The 18,316-nt window shown below is 37.9% G+C and overlaps 4 protein-coding genes across 4 annotated transcripts; all 4 read left to right on the top strand.

The window, feature by feature from the left end:
* The first annotated feature begins 1,405 nt into the window (after window positions 1–1,405).
* On the top strand, window positions 1,406–4,744 carry LOC110446611. Its single transcript, XM_021491839.1, has 3 exons — window positions 1,406–1,654; window positions 2,151–2,427; window positions 3,151–4,744. Exons 1-3 carry the CDS (start codon window positions 1,454–1,456, stop codon window positions 3,543–3,545), a joined length of 873 nt encoding a protein of 290 aa, XP_021347514.1. The 5' UTR covers window positions 1,406–1,453; the 3' UTR covers window positions 3,546–4,744.
* Window positions 4,745–5,667: 923 nt separating this feature from the next.
* Window positions 5,668–7,321, top strand: LOC110446610. The gene is made up of 3 exons (XM_021491838.1): window positions 5,668–5,959; window positions 6,436–6,766; window positions 6,896–7,321. Exons 1-3 carry the CDS (start codon window positions 5,678–5,680, stop codon window positions 7,288–7,290), a joined length of 1,008 nt encoding a protein of 335 aa, XP_021347513.1. The 5' UTR covers window positions 5,668–5,677; the 3' UTR covers window positions 7,291–7,321.
* Window positions 7,322–7,850: 529 nt separating this feature from the next.
* LOC110446626 lies at window positions 7,851–10,348 on the top strand. The gene is made up of 3 exons (XM_021491873.1): window positions 7,851–8,121; window positions 8,826–9,180; window positions 9,804–10,348. The coding sequence occupies exons 1-3, from the start codon at window positions 7,918–7,920 to the stop codon at window positions 10,196–10,198; spliced, it is 954 nt and encodes a 317-aa protein (XP_021347548.1). The 5' UTR covers window positions 7,851–7,917; the 3' UTR covers window positions 10,199–10,348.
* A 333-nt stretch (window positions 10,349–10,681) lies between these two features.
* On the top strand, window positions 10,682–14,068 carry LOC110446627. The gene is made up of 3 exons (XM_021491874.1): window positions 10,682–11,243; window positions 12,702–13,041; window positions 13,584–14,068. The coding sequence occupies exons 1-3, from the start codon at window positions 11,040–11,042 to the stop codon at window positions 13,976–13,978; spliced, it is 939 nt and encodes a 312-aa protein (XP_021347549.1). The 5' UTR covers window positions 10,682–11,039; the 3' UTR covers window positions 13,979–14,068.
* Window positions 14,069–18,316: the final 4,248 nt, after the last annotated feature.

Raw genomic sequence — 18,316 nt, 5'->3', positions numbered from 1 at the left:
GTTACCAGAGCCGTTTCATTTCGCCATAGCTGTTTCGTTTCTCTTTGACAGTTTCGTTTCGTTTCATGTTACCATAGCCGTTTCATTTCGCCATAACTGTTTCGTTTCACTTTGACAGTTTCGTTTCGTTTCTTGTTACCATAGCCGTTTCATTTCGCCATAGCTGTTTCGTTTCACTTTGACGTTTCGTTACGTTTCATGTTACCATAGCCGTTTCATTTCGCCATAGCTGTTTCGTTTCACTTTGACAGTTTCGTTTCGTTTCATGTTACCATAGTCGTTTCATTTCGCCATAGCTGTTTCGTTTCACTTTGGCAGTTTCGTTTCGTTTCATGTTACCATAGCCGTTTCGTTTCGCCATAGCTGCTTCGTTCCACTATGATCTTTTCGTTTCACCACGACCATGACAGGAAGTTGCAGAAACGTTAAGCCCGTCAGCATTACTACGGTACGGTAATTGTTATAATAATTGGCATTAAGTGTTTTCTTACACAGTAATCAACATACCTTCACCTAAGTAAGCCGGATATTTATCGTTACCGGAAGTAGCCCAATCATCATATAACACCCATCTTCTTCAATATTGCTACAGCCCGCGTATGGTTAACAACAGTTAGTCGTACTCCGCAACTAATTTCACCAGAAAAGAAAATAACTACAAATGTATTTTATTTCTACTTTATTTTTTATTGAATGTATACATCGATGTAAAATATTGACAATTTTGCAAGAGATACACCAGTATCTCAACGATACGAGCAAAATATAGTCCTGCTTTCCCGTAACAAACGTAAGGTTCAAGCATTTGGCAAACAACAAATGTCATCATTTAAATTGATGTAGACCTTATTATAATACCGTATACCAAAAAAAATCGCCGCAATTTAACTTTTGCCTTATTCGCCATCCCCATTGAGGGCGAATTTATCATGACAGCGAAAACAAGTACAAAACATACCATGTATATTTATTACATACGAAGGGCGAAATCAACACTACGCGAACTAGGTTTTATCGGCAAAGGGAGATAATTTGACTGGGCGAAAGATTCCCGGGATATGGAAACACGGGGATACCACATGTGGTGCACAGTATTCTTATTCCTTATCGAGTGAATCTCGTGTCGCCTCAATTTCCTTAACGAAGTTATGGATGTCTGTTTGGAAAGGTATTCGTTCCCTCAACCACATGCGGACATTTTAATGACAGGAAAGATTTTTTTTTTTAGAAAAGACCGATCTGATAACAGTTATCAAATAAAATTTGATAAAACTTTGTTTATTTCAGCTAACACAGACAGATTTTTTTCTCTGATTATCTATGTAGGTCAAAGTGGTATACAATGCAGTACATTGTTGGACTGTGGACATATTCAGATAAAAAATTTATCGCTTTTAAAAAAAAAAGTGTGATAGAAATACATCAGAAAGATCCGGAGTGTCGAATTGTAACGATGTATTTGGTGCTCGTATTCGTAGTGGGAGCATTGACGTTCGTCTGTGGGCAAGCCCATCCCGATCATGGAACCGGATGTGACGTAGCAATTCGCCTAGAAAAGTTGCTGGCTGATCTTACAAGTCGTGTCGATGACCTGGAGAAACAAAGACAAGTGGATCACAAGAAAATATCGGATCTGAGGCGAGAAATTGACGAGGCACAGTATATTTTTCTTTTTAGTATTGTAGTTGTATGCCTTAGCAAACCGTATAAAGATACTGTACGCATTTCTGTTGTATCGTAGCTGATTTGGGTCATTTCGTCCCTTCGTTATTTCGCGTTGTAAAGAGGCAAAGAAACGATAATAATATAGTCCCATTGCCTTCGGGTTACACGGAGCGAAGAAACGTTAATTATCGTCTCTTCGCAGCGAAGTAACGATAGTGAACGTTCCTTCGTTTTGTCGCCCCTCCAGAGAGCGAAGGCGAAGGAACGAAGGGACGAGATAAAAGAAAGTTTATTAATGAGCGTTCTCTTATCTTCGTTCTGTCGCTTCAATTTCCTCGTCTTTCGTTCCTTCCCCACCATACTGTTGATAACTATGAATGACCCCACCTTCGCTGCTTCTAAAAAAAAGTATGTACTCGCTGTCTAGCAGATTTTTTTTTTATAAATGTAACTCTGAACATATTTTCGTTTGATGGCTATTTCAGATAAAAATCGAGAACCATGGACTGAAAACTGAGTTAGATGATATGACTACTGTAAGAACCAGACGGTCACTAAACCCAGTCCCTCAGCCATCCACTCTCGATAAGGAAGTGGACGACACTCAAGCACCGACCGTACACATTAAGAATGGGACCAGACACACTCTTAAAGAAGGGGACACGACTCTAGTCGATACAGGCAAAACCAATCGAGTGGGCCGAACAAGAAATTCACCCTCCGACAACAAGATCTCTCATATTACAGACCGTGTTGGTGAATGTAGGTAGTTTCACTGATTACGTCATTTTAGACAGTAAGCTGATTGATAAGATAACACGTGACATGGTCAAAGGTCGTATATTCCGTTCTGAAAAAAAAATCAAGGTCGACACGGAAGCATGAAAAACGAAAACTTATGGAAAATTCAAAGGAATGCTGATTCAAGATCCTACAATGTATTTTTGTATTTTTACAAAAAAAAAAAAACTCATTTCGAGAGAAAAAAACCATTTACCATTTTCAGAACTCCAGCGTCATCATAACTACATGTTTACCTCTGTCTTTAATTTAGAAACACATACGATGATGAACCGTATATATTTTTTATTATTCTGACGTCATACTTTTTCAAGTTACATACAGTTATACGCAAAATACGGCATAGGGATAATTGTGTCATTAAATGGTAGTTACGTAATCTAAAGACACAAGAACACGTCTATTATGAACTGTTCCATGATTTAATCATCCATAAGATTTTTTTGTCGTATTATCGTGTTTTGATTAAGTTTGTTTATTATTATTTTTTCAGACACTCTTAACGACTAGCGGTTCTTTTATTCCAAATATAGAATTCACAAAACTAAGAACAAGCAAAAACTTTTATAACTGCGGTAATATGACCAATGTTCTCCATAACTTACCAATTTAATATGACCTTTATTCTGCATAATTTGCAAATTTGTAATAATAGTGAAAAGCTCCCTTTAATTTACGTTCCAGTCCCAAGAGATCCGACAGCCTTCTACGCAAGAATGGGCAACAATCTGAACGACGTCGTCAGGGGACAGGTGATTCACTTTGATAAAATCGTCACTAATAATGGCGAACACTACGACAAAAACTCGGGTGTTTTTACTTGTGCTGAAGAGGGAACGTACTTCTTTTCGTGGACGCTGTATACTCCAAATAACCATTGGGTTGATAGCGAACTGGTTAAGAATGGTGAACCTATTGCTTGGTTTCGCACAGGAGACTCGCAATTTTACGAAGCGTCGAGTACCACTGCCTTGGTAAAGTTATTTCCTGGCGACCGTGTCTGGACAAGAGTAAGGGACGGCCCATATGGTGCAGATCTTGTTGCCCTTGTTTCAATGTTTTGCGGATTCAAAATATGACATTAAATGTTGCATTCTTAAGTGCATAGCATGTAAACAATGTGCTCTGATTTCCGCTTTTGTTGCAATTGTAATTTAGCTACATCTCGTCTGCAAGATTAAAATTGAAAGTCCATGTGAAGTAGATATGTATAACAAGAATAACATAGATATAGGTCTCAAAAGGGAGGACGGGCGGCACAGTGGATAGCGTACTTGCCTATCACCAAGGCGACCGGGGTTCAATTCCTCGATCGGACGTAAAAATGTATTGGGTCACCTGCCCGACCACGTATGCTTTCTCCTCTTACTCCGGTTTCCTCCCACAGTAAGACCGCGCGCTTACATCTGGGCCAAGAAGAGTGATTAGTGTAAGTTGCAAAAATTAGTTTCATAATTGTTGTAAAATAAATAAAGTTTATAAATGTATATATTAGGTCTGAAAAAGTAATAACGAGAGAATGGTTCATCCACATATTTTTGATTGATATATCAGCAAAAAAGTGATACAGACATTGCGGAAACATCAGCAAGAAAGCATGGAACATTAACATTATGTTAGATTAAAATTGAAATAAAATGAATTGATATTCAAATGTATAAACCATAATCCTCGGTTATTGTTAGCCGAATGCAGTGATAACACTCATCGAAGAAGCTTTGACTGTAACTATAATGGAAATAAATCAACGATATTTTACTTTAGAAAAACATCTAATATTATTTTTATATTATTGGATACACCGATCGCCACAGATGTCGTAAATGGATACTTGAGGGATCGCCGGAGTTCGTGGGGGTGTTCTTGTTTTTTTAGGGTGTTTTTTTTTAATGTGGTTTAGCTCGTACATGTATGATGACGTAGTGATTAATAGAATCTATCCTTACCTTCATGGTGTGACAGAGAAATCTCCAATCCCCGGCAGAGCCTCGGGTTAGACAATCAAAAGAAATACCCCAAGGGTTGGCGAGTTCTCTGTTACAAGGTAGAGAAGATTGTATTAATCCTAGTGTGTTGGCGCGGTCGTATATTTTTCCTTGTTTCTTCTGGGTAACTTCTGTGTTTCCCGTTTTGGAACTGAAAACAAACTGTTGCATTTTTGTATTACATATTAATACCAAAAGACATGGACATTTTATAACGTCGGTGAACTATCTAATTGAAAACATAAGCCTTGTGTTCTATTACAGTCTACTAATTAATGTAATGAGTTACTCAAATAACATCAATAAAAGTTAAATATATTTAAATATCTGATTTAGTGTGTTAAAGAACCCGTGCAGACTCGAGGAAGGAATAGGCCTGCTGTACCGAACTGCATGTTCGTACGAGGTGACTTATGTGAGGCCCCTGCAGAATCGGGGTGGTTTCTTCGCGGTTTTCTGTTTAGAGGAAATTGAGGAAACCAAGAATAGACCAAAGACAAGACGTGAAGAGATATTTTTCATGTTTCCTTTTATTTTTGTTCCTATGTAGTTTCTCTTTCCGGTCGTGTCTCCCTAGGTACCCGTCCTTAAATGAACCTGACTGTTGTGTGGACGTTTAACTACAAACAATCAAACAAACAATCCTATGTTTAACTTGGGTGTTAAAATATGATAATCAGGATGGGGGTGATAGTAAAGCTGACTATAGCATCCTTTCGGGCGCGTGTTTTCGTCAAGCATTATGTTAACCAAATATGAAGGCCAAGGCATGAAAATCAAAGGGGATATAAATACCAGATATGAAAATCAAATATAAGGATGGTAGACGAAATCTAGAAATGAAAACAAGAAGAAGAAAAGATAACGGGATGTGAAAACCAATAATAAAAACCTAATATGAATACTGGATATGAAAACCGGATATATATTAAAACTAAATACGAAAACGAAGTATGAAACACACGGGTGCCACATGTGGTGCAGTAAATGATGTCACTTCCGGCTTTGATTAAGTTCGTGGTGTCATTCCAGAGATCCGGTGTTCTTTACCAGCATCAGATGTGGTGCCAGACATGACGTGCCTTGTGAAAGAGTGAACGTACATTTGGTCTGATAAAAGTGAGGTTAAGAAATATAAGAAATTGTCTTATCTGATTGAACATGTATGTAAGTATTCTGATTATCTATATAGGTTATAGCGAGTCGTTAGATGTCCTGTAACAGACATGGACTTATCTATTTCCTTCAAAGGCACACGTTCAGGTTATAATAATACCTCACCAAAGACAACTGAAACCGTAGTAATGTGTCGGTTGATCGTTTTATTGGCGGGACTTTTGACATTCGTCAGTGGACATCCTCCACCTGACCATGATACCGGATGTGACGTAACAGTTATCCGCCTGGAAAAGATGCTGACTGACCTAACAAGACGCGTCCATGACCTTGAGAATCAAAGACAAGCGGACGTAATGGAGATAACAAATTTTCGGCAAGATATGGAGAAGGTAGAGTTCACGTATGGCCTTATATTAATATCTTAACTTAATCAGTTTTTAAGAGAGTTTTACACCTTTAACAAAGTAATTGGCTAAATCTTGTATGTAAAAATCCTCCTAGCATTTTATACCATTTTTAATGAATATTTCCAAAATATAATAACAACGCTCGAAAGTTGTGCACGTGCGCTTTTTTCAACAAGAAAGATATAGAAATGAGAAAGAGGGAAATCGGAGAAATATCAGAGAATTCCATTAACATTACTCTCAACTATGTATCTTAAAGCAACTTATCTATGTGGAATTAATTACATAGATCAAGGTATATATATCAATTATGTAGCTCTATCACAGCTGTCACTGTAACGCATTGTGACGATGCTGTATTGTAAGGAACATTATGACAATATTTCCCTTCCATAACCAAATGAATGAATAGGCTTTATTCATAGGTCAGATTTGTATAACTGGTTCATGCATTACAGGTCAAAACCGAGAATCGTCAACTTAAAACTGAACTTGATCACATGATTACTACGAAGTGCGATAGACAGCCCCAGAACCCTGGCAGGAGAGTAGACATACAGCAACACAACTCTGGCTCCAACAACTCACAGTCACCAACCTTTGACTCGAAAATGGACGCGGAACCAAGTATCAATGATACAAAAACTGACGCGCAGCCATCAACATTTGAGATAAAAACCGGGAAAAACAAAATTGTAAAAGAGCAAACAGTTAATGTCGACGACACCGGAGGAACCACACAGGAAGTCCGAATCAGAAGAGATGACCTTCATCTGACAAACCGAGTCGGTAGGTAAATCGACACGAATGATGTGTCGTCTGCTTCTTTTTATAATTATTTCATTTAGTCGATTTGTGTGGTTTTCATTTTACTATTGTTAAAATAATATCATATTCATATCATACTTTATGTTACAGTATCAAGTGAAACTGTAGCCTTCTTCTCAACTGTAAACCATGAGTTGTTCGACGTCGGTAAAGAACAAATTATTCAATTTGGAAACGTCGTCACCAACAATGGCGGTCACTACAACGAACAATCCGGGGTTTTTACATGTGGTACACAGGGAACCTATGTTTTTTCCTGGACGTTGTATGTGTCAGATGACAGTCACATTGATAGCGAACTGGTCAAGAATGGAAACGCTTTCGCTTACTCCCGTGCAGGTGACGCAAACTATTACGAAGCGTCGAGCACCACCGCTGTGGTAAACCTCAGTCCTGGAGACATGGTGTGGACGAGAGTTAAGGATCGGTCACCTGGTGCCGATATAAGGGCTTCTGTGTCAATGTTTTGCGGCTTCAAAATTTGATAGTATGTTTCACATTTTTGAAAATTATATGACAAATGTGTGTTAATTCTTCTGCGTTTTTTGTTATTTCATACATATTGCACATGTATTAGCTAAATCAATCTCTCCCAACCCTTCGAAATAATGTGTACTTTTGTGAGATTTTATATCATTTTTTTTTTCTAGTCAGTTCAGTTTCTATTGCAATCTTTTTTAAATGATTTGTTCATGTGTATTGGCTCTGTTGTGTAACATTATAGTACATGTTAGTGTCGCGCTACCTTTGTTTGGTTGAATAGGCAGTTATCTCCCTTGTAAGTTTTCATTCCTTGTTTCTGGAACACAATATGACGAGAACGTTTCCACAACGTCGTTCAAGTGATTTCATTCCTATCTTAACAATCATAACAAATCACAATTATTGAACCACATAGGTTATCCAATAAAAAAGAATAACATGTTGTGTATTTTGTCCTTGTGTGTTGACGCCATGGTATTTTCCTTTGTGTCGCTAGATGTCCTACACATAGGTCAATTTTTACCGATAAGAAACAAACGTGGTCAGAGCTGGTCTTATCTTTTTCCTATAAAGACGCATTGTCACCACGACATAATAGCAACTCAGGAAAGGCAGTTGAAACCGCAGTAATGTGTTGGTTGATCGTTTTATTGGTGGGACTATTGACATTCGTCAGTGGCCATCCTCCACCCGACCGTGATACCGGATGTGACGTTGCAGTTCTCCGCCTGGAAAAGATGCTGACTGACCTTTCAAGTCGCGTAAATGACCTTGAGAAACAAAGAGAATTGGACGTCATGGAGATTGAAAATGTTCGACAAGATATGGAGAAGGTAAAGCTCATACATGACCTTTCTAAATTTGTAATACAACCAGTGTTTTTGGAAATATACACTTTGTGCAAATGTTTTGGTTAAATCTCGTCTCTTCATTCCAGAATGTAATCAACACACTCTGAAATGGAGGACGTCCGCTTTTTATTGTGCCTTTTATATGAGAGCTTTGATTTTCTGATATTAATAAAGCTTGGTACAAAATATTGCTTTATGAGGTATTGGTGGAATTGTAATTGACAAATATTTTAAACATGTTATGGATATCACGTTCTTCGGTTATGTTTTTCCTATCAGAAGAGTGTATAAGCTAGCCATTGTGTTGAAGATTTAGTTGTTTCTTTTAAATTGACTTGTAATATATTATTGACTATGGGTGAGTCACTTGGCGACTTTGCTTCATGCGGTATCCGTCGTGACGTATTCGGTCAAATTCAAGGAATAAATGAATGGCATCAATAACTTTAAGACGGGGAACAAGTCAGGAAGCATGAGGGATACTGAAATGGGATAGACGGAAATCGGAGAAATACAGAAATAAAAACATCAGAGAATTTTATGAGCAAAAAGCATCAGAGATTAGTATTGTTTAAGCAACTTATGTAAGTGAGTTTTCATATTTGATCGAAGTATATATGTCTACACTAGCGTCGTTAAATTTTCATTTAATTGCCATTTGTTCATATACGGTTAATGTATTACAGGTAAAAACCGAGAATCGTCAACTTAAAACTGAACTTGATCACATGGTTACAACGAAGAGTGATAAACAGCCCCCAAACCCTGACAGGAGAATAGACATACAGAAACACAACTCTGGCTCCAACAACTCAGAGTCACCAACCTTTGACTCGACAATGGACACCGTACCAAGTATCAATGATACGAATATAGACTCGCAGCCATCAACATTTGAAACAAAAATAGGGGAGAACAAAATCGTTAAGGAGGGAACTGTGTATATTGACGCCACCACTAAGAGCAAACAATATGGCCGAATCAAAAGAGATGAACTACAGCGCCCTAAAAGTCTATCCCGCAATCTGACAAGCCGTGTCGGTAGGTAAATCGACACGAATGAAACACTAGTTTTATGCTTTTGAAAGGTTGGGTGGCGCAGTGGATAGCGCATCACCTTTCATCAAGACGGCCGGGGTTGGTTCCCCGTTCGGATGTGAAACAGTATAGGGTTACCTGCCACATAAAGACTCCTCTACCCCCCACCCCTGTATAATGCATCCACGATACTCCAGGGGTTACGCTCACTTACGCGCTCTGCACCCCTGGAATATGTCACAGCAAAATTGACTCAGTTTGTTCCACTTTGTTGATGAGATTAGGAGACTAGTTCAATCCCTTGATGTAGAATCCCGCGGTCGCGTAACGGTAAAAATGACAGACTTTGAAGTTGGGTATCGCTCCTTTGTAATTTTCAAAGGACAGGTATCAGCCTTGCGATTGGTCAGATTATTTTTACCTGAGACCAATCAAAAAGCTGTCTTTGTGCTTTCAATTTTGCTATGATATGGTCCAGGGGCGTAGAGAGCGAAAGTGAGCGTAACCCCTGAATATCGAGGACGTGTATAATGTGATACTGAATAAAACATTTAGTCTATTTGTTTGGTTTGAATTATATCCTTGTGCTTTTTTATAATATCGTATTTTCACACTTGATGTTACAGTGCCAAGTGAAACTGTGGCCTTCTTTTCAACTTTAAGCCATGAGCTGACCGACGTCGCTAAGGAACAGAATATTCAATTTGAAAATGTCGTCACCAATAATGGCGGTCACTACAACCAACAAACCGGTGTTTTTACATGTAGTACAGGGGGAACCTATGTTTTTTCTTGGACTTTATATGTATATTACACCCATTGGATTAATAGCGAACTAGTCAAGAATGGTATTGCTTTCGCATACACCAGTGCAGGTAACAAAAACTATCATGAAGCATCGAGCAGCACCGCTGTGGTCAACTTGAGGCCTGGTGACATGGTGTGGACAAGAATACAAGATAGGGCTCCGGGCGCCAAGATCCTTCCACACGTTTCAATGTTTGGCGGCTTCAAAATATAATATTATATGCGTAACACATTGTAAATAGCATATATCATATGTGTGCCATGGTATTTCTGGTTATTCTAATAAATAGGTTGTTTAAGCTGAATCCAAACCCTTTACCCTTTAAAAATAAACAAACCCCTCAGCCTTTAGAAATAAAATGTGTTCACATCTATGGGGTTTCATGTTGTCTTTCCTTTATTGTTATTGAGTCCATTCATGTTGTTCTCTTTTTAATCGTCATTGAACCTCGAACTTGAGGCAGTGCTGTATTTTGTCCTTGTGGGTTGATGCAGTGCATTATTTTCTCCTTGTGTATTAAGGCAGTGCTGTATTTGTCCTTGTGTAAAATACTATTACATTTGATCTAAAATACCTGTATATAGGGTTTTTAGACAACTGCTATGTAAAAACGAAAAGCTCTTTGAACAGACTGTTTCGCTGACATCGGTAAAACCTTGTTATATTGCCGTCATTAGGCCTGAGAAAGTTTGGCGTTATAAAGGGGTTCGGCAATAAATCGAGGGAAGCATATAAAGGAATGATGAAGAAAATGAGGAAAAAGGGACATTGAAATACGTTGGCGGAAAACGAGGTGAAAAATGAAACAAGTGACATGCTAAATGTACCTATTCAGTCACGTTTGATCTGTTTTAATTTTCAAACGAAAATGTTTAGTATGACTGACCACGTGTGCATATACGAATATCTATATAAGTTATAGCGAGACGTCAGATGTTGTGTAAGTTCGTCTGATAAGAAACCAAAAGTTCAGAGAAGTGGTCTTATCCACTTACTAATACAGACAAGGTCACGACATCATTGTATCCCAACAAAGGCATTGGAAACCGTAGCAATGTGTCGGTTGGTCGTTTTATTGGTGGGACTATTGACATTCGTCAGTGGACATCCTCCACCCGACCATGATACCGGATGTGACGTAGTAGTCCTCCGCCTGGAAAAGATGCTGACTGACCTTACAAGTCGCGTAAATGACCTTGAGAAACAAAGAGAATTGGACGTCATGGAGGTAGCAAATGTTCGGCAAGATATGGAGAAGGTAAAGTTCATACATGGCATTCCTTAATTTATATCCAGCACTTATTTAGGGAATTAAACACCTTTAGCAACATCAGATTTGTCATTGCGAATCCTCCTTAAATTTGAAACGAATTTTCATGAATCTTTCCCACATATGAACACTTGATAGTTGTGTATGTAAGCTTATTTTTTAATCCTGTGTTATGCCCCTTTTCGGATTTTATTATGTTGATAAACATTTGTATAAGTGTTTGTATTTGTTTTAAAAATTATATTTCTGCAATTGCTATTATGATTTTTACTTGGCTGGACGAAACATGTACGCCGCTTCGAATCGCTTCGTGTTTATAAATGTAAGCTTATTTACAACACGTTTATGCAGAAAAAAATTGGTATAGAGCAAAGAATCCATTCATTTTGGCGACGACTACATTCTTGACCATTAGAGTCGTTCTACCTCGTAATTAATTTCTTTCGACGCAGGAAACAGGACCAGGTGTTAAGGACGTCGCCATAAAGAGCAAAAAAAAATACTGCATCCTATTCATTTTTTCTTGATAAAATAAACACATATGCACGGTTTGGTAACTCGTGTGCACAAATGAGAACATTGTGCGCACGGTTTGGTAACTCGTGTGCACAAATAAGTACAGTGTGCGCACGGTTTGGTAACTCGTGTGCACAAATAAGTACAGTGTGCGCACGGTTTGGTAACTCGTGTGCACAAATGAGTATATTGTGCGCACGGTTTGGTAACTCGTGTGCACAAATAAGTACAGTGTGCGCACGGTTTGGTAACTCGTGTGCACAAATAAGTACAGTGTGCACACTGTTTGGTAACTCGGTGTGCACGGATTAGTGAATGTATTACCATGTCCCTTCGCGGCTCCGTAGATGTATCCACTCTCCAAAGCGGCGTATTTTGGTCCCGTCATGCAAAACAGGAAGTTCATGTAACGTGACTTCTTACAATACACTGCGTTCTGCGCTGCAAGTTTATCCATCGTGATGTGAGAGAACTGGTTATTAGTTAGCCTGAAGCTTATGGATCAAGTTGTTTCTATTTAGTCTAGTTTGTATATGCCATTGGGTGCGAGGAAATCACTGCGCCGGCTTTACTGTACGTGACATCCGTCACAAAGTTTCCTGTCAAACTCAAAGGATGAAAGTCACTGATAATCTGAAACAAGTTTTGAAACAAGACAGATACAGAAATGGGATAGATTGAAATCCGATAAATATAAATAATGAAGTATTAAATTATATCATGAACATTACTCTCAGCTAAATGACGGCAATGACGTTTACCTATGTGAAATTTAATGAACTGATTGAAGTATAGATATACTTATATAACGATAAAACAGCTTTCCACTGTAATATATTGTTACTTCATAACAGTTTCCTACTATTATCAAAAATGGCTTAAAACTCTAACTTATTTGTCAGATTTCCATATATGGTTCATATATTACAGGTCAAAACCGAGAATCGTCAACTTAAAACTGAACTTGATCACATGGTTACTACGAAGTGTGATAGACAGCCCCAGAACCCGGACAGGAGAGTAGACATACAACAACACAACTCTGACTCCAACAACTCACAGTCACCAACCTTTGACTCGAAAATGGACACGGTACCAAGTAACAATGATACGACTATAGACTCGCAGGCAACAAAGGGGGAGGAGAATACCGTTAGGGAGGGAACTGTGCATATTGACGACACCAGTAGGAGCAAACAATATGGCCGAATCAGAAGAGATGACCTTCAGCGCCCTAAAAGTCTATCCCGCAATCTGACAAGCCGTGTCGGTAGGTCAATCGACACGAATGAAACACTAGTTTTATACTTTTGAAAGGTCGGATGGCGCAGTGGATAGCGCTCCCACACTTCATCGAGACGGCTGGGTTTCGAATGTAAAAAGGGTTGGGGGTCACCTACGCGACCCTTTTTATGGGTGCTCCAGTTTCTTCCCACAAGAATTAACAAACTATATAAAGTTTAATATTTGATATTTTAAGATTGTAATACGAAAACACGGCTTGTCGAGATAATTATGGCGACATGTCGTGTTACTGGATGGTACAAATATGCCACCATACATTTCACCCTTATGTAGTTAAAAAAAATCAATGCAATGAAAATTTCAATTGTCATCGCAAAACAAGTTGTTATATACTTTGTAACCGAAATGACGGGATTAAAACGAAAACTGATTTCCGGTGCAATGTCACTTCCGGAGAGTTCTCGGTATAGTGCGATCAGGAACACAATATTTAGTCTACATGTATTTGAAGGGTTTCAGTTATATCCTTGTTTTAATAATATCATATTTTCTCACTTTATGTTTCAGTGCCAAGTGAAACTGTGGCCTTCTTTACAACTTTAAGCCATACGCTGACCGACGTCGCTAAGGAACAGATTATTCAGTTTGAAAATGTTGTTACCAACAATGGCGGCCACTACAACGAACAATCCGGTTTTTTTACATGTGGTACACAGGGAACCTATGTTTTTACTTGGACTGTATTTTCATTATACGGCCATACGATTTATAGCGAACTGGTCAAAAACGGCAACGCTTTTGCTTACGCCCGAGCAGGTGACGGAGACTATAATGCTATGTCAAGCAGCACGGCTGTGGTAAACCTGAGTCCTGGCGACATGGTGTGGACGAGAATACAATCTCGGTCACAGGGTACCACGATCTTGCCAAACCTTACAATGTTTGGTGGCTTCAAAATATGACAGTATATGCGTCACGCGTATTGTGTGAAATAGTTGGGTTTTTTTTGTTGAATCCACACCTCACCTTTAAAAATAAATATGTGTATTTCAATGGGGTTTCATGTTGTCTGTCTTTTGATATTGGAGTCAATTCCTATTGTTATCTTTTTGTATTGACAATGAATTTCGACTTTCTGCAAGTGTATTGATAAAGTGTTATAGTTTGTCCATGTGTGTTGACGCGGTGTTATGTTTTGTCCATGTGTGTTGACACGGTGTTATGTTTTGTCCATGTGTGTTGACGCGGTATTATGTTTTGTCCATGTGTGTTGACACGGTGTTATGTTTTGTCCATGTGTGTTGACACGGTGTTATGTTTTGTCCATGTGTGTTGACGCGGTGTTATGTTTTGTCCATGTGTGTTGACACGGTGTTATGTTTTGTCCATGTGTGTTGACACGGTGTTATGTTTTGTCCATGTGTGTTGACACGGTGTTATGTTTTGTCCATGTGTGTTGACACGGTGTTATGTTTTGTCCATGTGTGTTGACACGGTGTTATGTTTTGTCCATGTGTGTTGACACGGTGTTATGTTTTGTCCATGTGTGTTGACACGGTGTTATGTTTTGTCCATGTGTGTTGACGCGGTGTTATGTTTTGTCCATGTGTGTTGACACAGTGTTATGTTTTGTCCATGAGTGTTGACACGGTGTTATGTTTTGTCCATGTGTGTTGACACGGTGTTATGTTTTGTCCATGTGTGTTGACACAGTGTTATGTTTTGTCCATGTGTGTTGACGCGGTTTTATGTTTTGTCCATGCGTGTTGACGCGGTGTTATGTTTTGTCCATGTATGTTGACGTGGTGTTATGTTTTGTCCATGTGTGTTAAAACGGTGGTATTTTTAGTCTTTGTGGGTTGACATGGTTTTATCCTTTTGTCCTTGTATTTGTGCGTGATTGTTTATTTTGTCCCGGGTTGTTGATGCTGTGGTGTTATGTTTTGTCCTTGTGTGTTGATACGGCTGTATTGTTTGTCCTAGCGTGTTGATACGGTGGTGTATTTTGCCCTTGACGCTGTTGTGTGGTATGTTCTTGTCTGTTTTCTGAAAATGCATCGAAATGTACTTACTGTACTCTAGAGTAAGCTCTAAATGTAAGGATACTGCTTAAGACAAAAAGAACGACAACTCTGTAAAACAAGTTTGAGGACAACATGCATAAACCTTACGGTTAATCCCGCCGGACTGCAAAGAAATGGAAGGAAACTACCATATCCGTACTGTCAAATGTTAACGAACAGACAATGACATTGTAAGTCTCGGCATGACGTCTCGAACTTAGGAGACACCGATCCCAAAGACGACAGGGCCCAGTATTCATGAAACTGTACTCATGCTCAAGCATGGATTCTGTGCTCAAACCAGTTTTCTTGTAACTCATTCAAATCATGTCAAATGATGACAAAGTCAAATGTAAACATTGAAAACAGTATTTGGCTTTACTGTTTAATTGTTGACAATTTGTTTTCGTTCATTTATAACCGGAACAAGAAATTAGACTTGAGCACAAAATCTATGCTTGAGCAGGAGTACGGTTTCATGAATTGAATACGGGCCCAGTTATTCATAAAAGTCAGGATTATAAGCAAGGTGTTTCTTAAGGGTCAGGTTTGTTTTGGTCAATATGCGGCACTCGTATGTTTTCAAATTTGACTTGATTTTCAGTGAAGCATTTTATTTACAGATACGGTATTGCAGTCAAATTCATGAATCTTAACATAACAAAAAAAAATGATATTTCATCTGATATCCGGATTAGTGTGGGTCAACAGTATTTGCAGGCAGTGTTTTGGTAATGACTTCAGTAGATATCCATTAACAAGAAAAATCTAAAACAAAATTGTGATTTTTTTTTATTTGTGAATGTTATTTGTGATGAAGTGCGCCTATACTCGTTGACAATGTCACTTGGTCCGTAGCGACTCTTCACTAGATGGATGTTTAACTTCATGATAATAGTTTCACTTCCGGCAGCGATCAATACCCATGGTCCTTCCGGTCTGTCTAAACATTATCGCTATGTAAGAACAATTAGTGTGTCATTGATGTGCAGAAAATGACTTTTGGTGTATTTCACTGTAGGGGGTGGGGGACGACTTTTATGTATGTAAAGTAAAAAATAGATATTGCTACATAAACAATGTAGCTTTAAAACCAATTGTTAAAATGTTTAAACTGCTTGATTTTGCTTAAATAAATTGTGTTTTGAGTTCAAAAGTTGCAAATTATACAAATGGCATGGCCTGCGTGGCTGTGTTAAATGTTGTTTTCTTTCAATTTGAACGTCAGGAAACTGATGTCCGTCGTTGCTACGGACTCTTGTCTGGATTTGATCATGAAACATTACAGCGGGAAATAAAATATTGGAATATTTCAACTATACCGACGTGAACCTTGGACGTTTTCGTTTATCGCGATCCAAACGGTTGAACCGGTTGGACCAGAGTTGTTCGTTTATGAGATAAGGTCGGACCTAGTAATCGGTTGCTATTTTCAGGTGAGCCTTGACCAAGCCTTTCAAGATGCACGACCGTCCCTCCTTCTTACTACTATCATGGAAAAAGAATTGCCCAAATATACCCTACCAGACTAAGACTATCATGCAGCACTCTAAATGACCACCTATTTAAAAGACAACTTGTAGAAAGTCCACTAAGTACATGCGGGGAAATAGAGGATAATACCCCTCACTTACTCATGTGCCCGAACTATAATGTTTTACGGCAAACTTACTTATTAGCACTACCCCACAACACCACAACTAATTTGTTATCATATGGAGATATAAATTTACCGGAAACAGTTTATCTTGATATTTTTACATCTGTACAGAATTGTATCATGCAAAGCAGGCGTTTTAACTGAAAATATATGATAATCAACGCATATGTACTTATCTTAATTTATTTTCTATGTGACAGATGTATTAACAGTGTGAGTGGGCGCAATGGGCATGAACACCATATTATGAACAAGTTTCTCATTTTGTTTGTGTTTAGGCGTACATCACTCCGAGGCGTCATTTCCTACCTGAGTATCACTGCTATTCACCTTCATCGAAAATTGTTACATTGTTTACATGTCCCCTTTATATTTCTGCCATTCTACGAAATTATTCTATGTATATGTATTAGAACTTAATTATTTCAATATAATTTAATGATTACTATATCTGCTGTCAGTATCATATATCTAACGTAACGAAACGGACATTGTAAAAGTACTTAGTACTTGTTTCCGAATCGTTGTTGATTATATATTGAAAATATAATGTATTGTATATTTCCAGAAATAAATACAGTTTCAACTAAGCTTTTCAATGACTACTCAAACATTTTCAGGTCCACCAGGCTTTATACCCGTAAATGTTATATTTAAAAACAGACAAACCGGTTGTTCCGCATAAACAAACAGGCCCCTGTACTCTTCATTGAATCCATGCTATCTGGCGTCTTTCGGGAAGAATATTCAAATTCATATTTTATTATAACTTTAAGCTGTTCCGCTTATCAGTTCACAAATAACATTTAAATACAATAGCAGATACTGCAATAATGTAGTAGATAATTGACAAAATATACAAGGTAGGTACATGCAGTTATTATTGCATCATAGTATTTCTTAATTGAAAAATGTGATTTAAACATATTTTATTGCAAATAACAGATTTCGACAACAAATTGGACACAAGTTTTGCCAACTTATCAAAGTCCCCTTCAACAAAAATCAATGGATTAAATACATATCACGTAATGTTAGATCTGCTTAAATATATACATATGACAAAAAAGAATTGTAGTTAAGAGAGGGGACAAAAACGAAATGGAGATATTTTTCGAAAAATATTGGACACAGCTAACTTATATATATTTACCTAACATAGTTAATTCCTTTCGATTCGTTGTACACAGTAACTGTATTAACTTGTTCCGGGTTTTTTTCTTTCCAATAACACATTCAATATATATATGTCTTAATCCTTGGTGTGGTATTGTACTGTATGTAAATATTGTAAACATCTCATTTATGAAACTGATGAATCGAAAGACTCTCGGTAATAAAGAACTTAAAACTTTCAGACTTACAACTCTGCAAAAAACAAATAAATATTCAAAAACAAATAAATAAACAAAACAACCAAAAAAAACCGACATCGATCGGCATAACCCATACTTATAAACAAAACCGTTGGTCCTGGGCATGAACACCCCCTGACTATTTACCCCCTTTGCAAGTACAAATGTATTTATATATATAAAAATCTATATACTTTTCTTAATATCAATTTCTGTAGATTT

The sequence above is a fragment of the Mizuhopecten yessoensis genome, unplaced genomic scaffold, assembly GCF_002113885.1.
Source record: "Mizuhopecten yessoensis strain PY_sf001 unplaced genomic scaffold, ASM211388v2 scaffold2891, whole genome shotgun sequence".
Lineage (NCBI taxonomy): Eukaryota > Metazoa > Mollusca > Bivalvia > Pectinida > Pectinidae > Mizuhopecten > Mizuhopecten yessoensis.
The sequence above is the reverse complement of the archived record's forward strand: the minus strand, read 5'-3'. Positions and strand labels throughout refer to the sequence as shown.

Excerpts from the sequence above, each read along its gene's own strand:
- LOC110446627 (XM_021491874.1), top strand. The coding sequence starts at position 11,040 with ATGTGTCGGTTGGTCGTTTTATTGGTGGGACTATTGACATTCGTCAGT. Across the intron at positions 11,244-12,701 it reads TTCGGCAAGATATGGAGAAG|GTCAAAACCGAGAATCGTCA; the intron begins GTAAAGTTCATA and ends CATATATTACAG. Across the intron at positions 13,042-13,583 it reads CAATCTGACAAGCCGTGTCG|TGCCAAGTGAAACTGTGGCC; the intron begins GTAGGTCAATCG and ends TTTATGTTTCAG.
- LOC110446626 (XM_021491873.1), top strand. The coding sequence starts at position 7,918 with ATGTGTTGGTTGATCGTTTTATTGGTGGGACTATTGACATTCGTCAGT. Across the intron at positions 8,122-8,825 it reads TTCGACAAGATATGGAGAAG|GTAAAAACCGAGAATCGTCA; the intron begins GTAAAGCTCATA and ends AATGTATTACAG. Across the intron at positions 9,181-9,803 it reads CAATCTGACAAGCCGTGTCG|TGCCAAGTGAAACTGTGGCC; the intron begins GTAGGTAAATCG and ends TTGATGTTACAG.
- LOC110446610 (XM_021491838.1), top strand. The coding sequence starts at position 5,678 with ATGGACTTATCTATTTCCTTCAAAGGCACACGTTCAGGTTATAATAAT. Across the intron at positions 5,960-6,435 it reads TTCGGCAAGATATGGAGAAG|GTCAAAACCGAGAATCGTCA; the intron begins GTAGAGTTCACG and ends CATGCATTACAG. Across the intron at positions 6,767-6,895 it reads TCATCTGACAAACCGAGTCG|TATCAAGTGAAACTGTAGCC; the intron begins GTAGGTAAATCG and ends TTTATGTTACAG.
- LOC110446611 (XM_021491839.1), top strand. The coding sequence starts at position 1,454 with ATGTATTTGGTGCTCGTATTCGTAGTGGGAGCATTGACGTTCGTCTGT. Across the intron at positions 1,655-2,150 it reads TGAGGCGAGAAATTGACGAG|ATAAAAATCGAGAACCATGG; the intron begins GCACAGTATATT and ends TGGCTATTTCAG. Across the intron at positions 2,428-3,150 it reads TACAGACCGTGTTGGTGAAT|TCCCAAGAGATCCGACAGCC; the intron begins GTAGGTAGTTTC and ends TTTACGTTCCAG.